Source organism: Labrus mixtus, chromosome 10 (assembly GCF_963584025.1).
Source record: "Labrus mixtus chromosome 10, fLabMix1.1, whole genome shotgun sequence".
Classification (NCBI taxonomy): Eukaryota; Metazoa; Chordata; class Actinopteri; order Labriformes; family Labridae; genus Labrus; species Labrus mixtus.
This window is the reverse complement of record NC_083621.1, coordinates 11,826,845-11,829,766: the sequence shown is the minus strand read 5'-3', so window position 1 is coordinate 11,829,766 and position 2,922 is coordinate 11,826,845. Positions and strand designations below refer to the sequence as shown.

At 44.5% G+C, this 2,922-nt stretch overlaps 1 protein-coding gene across 1 annotated transcript; it reads right to left on the bottom strand.

Annotated features, from left to right (window-relative positions):
- Positions 1 to 312: 312 nt before the first annotated feature.
- Positions 313 to 2,617, bottom strand: si:ch211-276i12.4 (protein AF-9). Its single transcript, XM_061049133.1, has 2 exons — positions 2,053 to 2,617; positions 313 to 1,900 (listed from the first exon to the last, which is right to left on the bottom strand). Exons 1-2 carry the CDS (start codon positions 2,175 to 2,177, stop codon positions 313 to 315), a joined length of 1,713 nt encoding a protein of 570 aa, XP_060905116.1. The 5' UTR covers positions 2,178 to 2,617.
- Between the last annotated feature and the right edge of the window lie 305 nt (positions 2,618 to 2,922).

Here is a 2,922-nt window from a genome sequence, read left to right as displayed (position 1 = left end):
TATTATACATGGATTTGATCGAATAAAGATTTTTAAAAAAACAAGGAATCTTATGAATAAATATAGTCACTCAGTATAAGACACAATAGCTGAGTTATATATATAACGGAAGAATTTAAAAACTGCCAGTGAACTAAAACATGTTTCAATGCATGAACTATTATTTTTCTACAGTGCACAAGGCGCAGTTCTTGTGACGTTTCAATTTCTGAATCACCATCTAAAGCTTTGATATTCCAAAACATTCATTTTTCCCAAATAATTGTTTCTGGATAATCAAAAAAATTAATTCATAATTAAAGCCCACACCCATTAGAATAGGGAACTCACCCTGTATTGTTTAGAGAGCCCCTCATGTTGAGAATGATGTCGACCACTCTGCTCCGAGCTGTGACTGGTGGCTGTGTCTCTGGCCCTGGATGAGTCTGACTTTGTTGATGAAGACTCAGATCCGAGGCCTGGCTCAACACCCTTGGCTGAGGATGGAGGGGAGCAGCCATGCCCTTTGTGCCCGTTGCCAGGCTGAGTTTGGTGCTGAGAATAGTGCTGGGTATGTTCACCAAGTGAGGCAGTAGGCTGCTGTTTGTGGTGGTGCCGTTGTTTTGGCTGGACGGGTTCAGGGCTGGTGTTGGTGCCATCTGTGAGGTATTGCCCACTTCGACCATACCTGTCTCCTGACAAGGAGCCCCCAGTGGGAGATGGCCGTCTGTCTTTATGGCTGTTTCCATGAGTTTTGTGGAGGAAGTGATTAGGTGGGGGACTGCCGTGGTATTTCTTAGATGAGAATGAGGTGAGTTTGTCGGGGTTGGTGCAGTTTGAGGGTTTGCGAGAGCGGCTGCAAGCTGCTTCCTCCTGTCTGTCTTGCTGTCTCGGACGCTGCGTCCTCTCCTCTTCTGAGCTTTCTCTGTGCTTCTTTGGGGGGAGCTGAGGCTTTACTGGGCCCGGTGTTTGGGCTGGGGCAGGTTGCTTTCCAGTAGGTTTATTTTTGTTCAAACCCAAGATAGTGAGATCTGACGGGCTTATAACCTGCTTTGTAATCTCATCTAGAAAGGCTGAAAATTGTAGCTTCCCCTGCACAAAATTTGCCCTGGCTTGCTCCATCTCAACTTGAGTGATTCCTTTCCCCTTCTGTCCACTGGGATCTTGTCCTTTGGAAACTCTAGGGGACAGCACCTCCATGGACTTAACCTTGCGGATGTCAGTAAGAGGCTCCTTGTTTTTCAGGATGCCTTTGCTGGGTAACTGGCTGGAGGACACTGCTCTCTTGGGGCCAAGGGAGACCCCTAACAGAATGTCGTCCTCGCTGAAAGCCAGGCTTCGGTTCAAACTAGATGACTTATACAGAGTGCTGTAGTTCATGTGCGATATCCTGGACTGCTCCTCTCCAACATCGCTGTCAATACCCCGCAGGAGGCCTGCACTCCTGCTGTGACTTCGGTCAAGAGATGAAAAACCACCCTTTTCCCTCTTGTGTGAGCTCACATGGGTCTCACTGCAAACACTGCCCTTTTTGCCATGTTGCACGGTGGCAAAGACAATGGGCTCGCTGCCGTTGTCTTCCCTGAAACCTCTGCGAACATCTGCTATGTTGGAGCAGGACAGTGAGTGCTGTGGCTGCTCCGCATGACGAAGAGTGAAAGGATCATTTGCACTCTCCTCTGTGTACCAGGAGGAAAAAGAGGAGGAAGAATCGGTGGAAGAAAGGGAGGAAGAAGAGGCCCGAGAAAGAGTTACAGGGGTTTCAGAGTTGTAAAGTATCTCATCCTCTTCACTGTGGTGAAATTGCTGTGATTGTTGATGACGATGAGGATCGTCATGGATATAGTGACCACGTTGATGGCGAAGGTGATGCCCATGGCTGTCATCTGCAATTCTGTCTGTGACATCCAACATTGTGTACCTACAGTGACAGATATATGAAACACTTTAATAAAGTCTCTGCACAATTATACATCACTGTATTTAGAGGAGTAGTTATTGTCCACACTTTTTAGACTATTGACAGAGAATTTGGTTCACAAATGAATGAAGGACCACAATCAACAATCCTACCTTTGTGACTGAGGGTCTTGGTCATGGTGAAGCTGATGGTGATGGTGTTGGTGGTGATGCTTCCGTGGCTTGATTTCTCCCGGCCCAGAAGGGCTGTGAACAGGCTTAAAATAATTATCCATCATTGGTCTCTTCCCTGGTGGTAGACTGCCGATCCCGTCCCGGTTATTGAAAACTGTACAAGGGGCACTGATGTTGGTACTCAGCTGTTTCCTTTGTTGTGCAATGATCTTTCCCCACTTTTTCCAGACACTCTTTTTCTCTGTTTAACTAAAACTTTTCAGTTGATATTAACTGCAGAAAAAAATCAGCTCAGTTCAGAGAGTACTCTACTGATGGTTAAGCTTTTTTCTAAAAGATGAAATATATTCTAAACAAGTAACAAGGACTTCAGCGCTCAAAAAGTTTGAAAACAAAATCCCTAAAAAAGATAGATCTCTGATTTTCCCAAAAATTCCATTTGTTGTTCACTCTTTCTTGTTACATGAATGAGATTGTCTCCCTCAGCGGCTGGCTCTGGAATAATGGGATCATCGCTCATGAGCAGGAAAGTTAAATTCCTGGATTGTGCATCCCGCTTCATGTAAAAGCTTGGCACTCATTGAACCAGCTGAAAGAACGAGACCTTTGACTTCATACAGGAGACAATCGAATCAAGCCCTGAGGGATACAACAAGGTTAAATTAACCCAGTGATATAACTTGCAAAAGCAGGGTTTGCCTGTGTGTTTTTGCTACCTCTATAGCTTTAACCTTATGTCCGCAGTCATCTTGTATGAAACATTTTTTATTTTTCAGGTTTTAGAATTGTAAAAAACTATACATAATATATAAAGAAATGAAAAATAAAATCAGGAACTGTGTGAGTATA